The following is a 2500-nucleotide window of genomic DNA, read 5'->3' on the forward strand; positions in this document are numbered from 1 at the left end:
ATGAAACAGACGTAGTGCAAAATTATTTCAAGGACTATGGTGTTTCTGATAAGTGTTTTTATCAACACAAATGCTATATTAGCCAATATTAGAAGAAGAAGAAGAAGAAGAAGAAGAAGAAGAAGAAGAAAAAGAAGAAGAAGAAGAAGACGGCAGGGAAGATATTCTTAAAAATATTACCCTTATAAAAAGGTATAAACGACCCCCCCCCAAAAAAAAATAATAATAATTCAACTTGTTCAAAGTCAGTACCTACCACGGACATCCAAATGCGCATCTTGACTTATTGAGGTTTTATTAAAATGGACAACACACTGATATGTTCCTTGGTCACATCGAGTCACATTTGTGATCTGAAGGGTCCACTTCATGTTGTCATCGTGCACGACAGACAGTCTGGGATCGTCAGATTTCATGGTCAAACCAACGCTTAGAAGTTTCTTTGGGTGTAAGCGATACCATCCAATCTGATTAAACCAAGAATTTATGAGGAAGCTTAATGATAAAAATAACGACACAATACATAAACACACAATGAATTTTGCACAATATGACTTTTTACACAACAAATGCAGTTGTTTCTAGTCCACTGCAGTACGAAAACCTCTGACTAGTGTTAATGTATGAATCAACGTGGGCTCAAAGACAAAAAGAGGAGGTAAAGCTTGAGAGAACAGAGATGGGAATGCCGAGGTGGATTATGGGAACATCATTGTTTGAAAGATTGGAAAATGGTGGAATAAAAAGATGGCAGGGGTAGTAAAATTACAGAGGTGATGAGTGTCACGACTGAGATGGTGGGCACGTGTTGAGGATGGATGGTGGGGAGGGAGTGAGGAGGGCTTAGGAAGATCCTGTTAAGGTGAGAAGATCGAGAGGAAGGCAAAGAATTTAGAGGGCGAGATAAGGTGAAGGATGATGTGGAGGAAAGAGGTTTGGTGGAAGAGGATGCCTTTGATAGAAGACATTAGAGAGGGCACATCTGACAACCCACCTCTTAATGTAGGGTTAATAGTGTCAAAGAAGAAGACTAGTCATTGTAGTTTGCTGATGTTGGGAAACTTTTGTCCAGTACATCTTTGCTGATCATGAGGATACTCGAACAGTTCAAACATGTTAAGGTAACCCCACTCAGAAAGGGTGAGGAAACCTTAACTTTTCATAGCATGCTTTAAACTATATTTATGAGTGCTTGAATTAGAATTAATTAATCTGTTAGATTGTAATCTTAGGTTAGAGGCAGCTTTTCGTGTAGCGTGTCGTATTTGTGATGTGTTGTATCTTCACAAAGTTATTCCCTGTGTAGATGGAGATTAGCCAATTAAATTGCTTCACCTCACACGATATGAGTTATATTTTGCTATGTGTGACGTTAAGGTCACTGTTAGACAAAGAATTCAGGAGTTGTTCCTTCACACTTGGAGCTGACCCCGTGAAAAGCTGAAAAGCTGAGAACATTTCAGACATTTTTTTTTTAATCTACTACTATTTCCATGAAGATATAATAGACTGTTAGTGACAATGTTGAAATCTAAGAATTAATGCTATTTTAAGAGGGTTGGGATCATGACTTTTAGTTCATTTAAATTTGCACCAATATTATTTAGGGGTTAGAACAAAGCTAATAGTAAAGCTAGATCAGGCAAGGATTTAAGGTTCATTGGCAGTTGAAATTAACATAATGATCAATCTGTGTGTTTTACTTGTAGAAAGGAACAAAACGCCATTGATTGCAGTGAAAAAAAAAAAAAAAACAGCGTAACCATTCAAAAATCCTATACATGAAACTAAAATTCAAACAATATCTCAGTACCAATTAATTCTATAAATTTTATTGATTTCATTGCTGCAGACTTTGATTCTAAAATATTACTGTTTTAGTCATTGGTGGGGTCATTGACAGCTTGGGAGAGTGGAAAACACCAGACAGCAGCGCTGTCAACTTGCATACTCAAGTACATGACTCGCTATCAATAGTGAAATGAGGTAAGGTCATTCAGTAGTTGGGAATTATGTCCTGTTTTAAGCTACTCTATCACGAATACTATAGATCTTGAAAATAGTTTATAATATTTATACACATACACTAATGTACATAAAATATACTAGTGTACCAGACCCTTCAAAATGATGCATAAAAATCTAGATATGCACAAACATGCATACCCCTCTCACCACGGTATGGTGTACCAACCGTGTGTCACACGATACTACAGAGTAACGACAATGTGACGAGTCACAACCTTCTCTCGGCTCATCACATAGTCGTTACTATGTACGATACTGTGACACACAGTTAGTACAATGGCTACTCCTTTCCTCCATAACCGAGGGATGGGAGAGCTGAGCATGATACGCCTATTGACGCAAAGGGCCTCAGTTAGTTTTCACCAGTCGTCTTTGTCTTGAAGTTTTAAATCAATACTTCTCCATTCATCCTCTACTTCACGCTTCATAATCCTCAGCCATGTGCGCTAAAGGCATGCCCAAACCATCTCCA

At 37.8% G+C, this 2500-nt stretch overlaps 1 protein-coding gene across 5 annotated transcripts in view; it reads right to left on the bottom strand.

The window, feature by feature from the left end:
- The window catches only part of LOC137627651 (obscurin-like), a 253347-nt gene that overhangs the window by 231323 nt on the left and 19524 nt on the right, over positions 1 to 2500 (bottom strand). For all 5 annotated transcript variants that reach the window (XM_068358801.1, XM_068358802.1, XM_068358799.1 and 2 more), the window contains exon 4: positions 257 to 467. In XM_068358801.1, coding sequence (XP_068214902.1) covers positions 257 to 467 — 211 coding nt within the window. The remainder of the gene's footprint in view (positions 1 to 256; positions 468 to 2500) is intronic.

This window comes from Palaemon carinicauda, chromosome 35 (genome assembly GCF_036898095.1).
Source record: "Palaemon carinicauda isolate YSFRI2023 chromosome 35, ASM3689809v2, whole genome shotgun sequence".
In the NCBI taxonomy this organism is placed as follows: domain Eukaryota; kingdom Metazoa; phylum Arthropoda; class Malacostraca; order Decapoda; family Palaemonidae; genus Palaemon; species Palaemon carinicauda.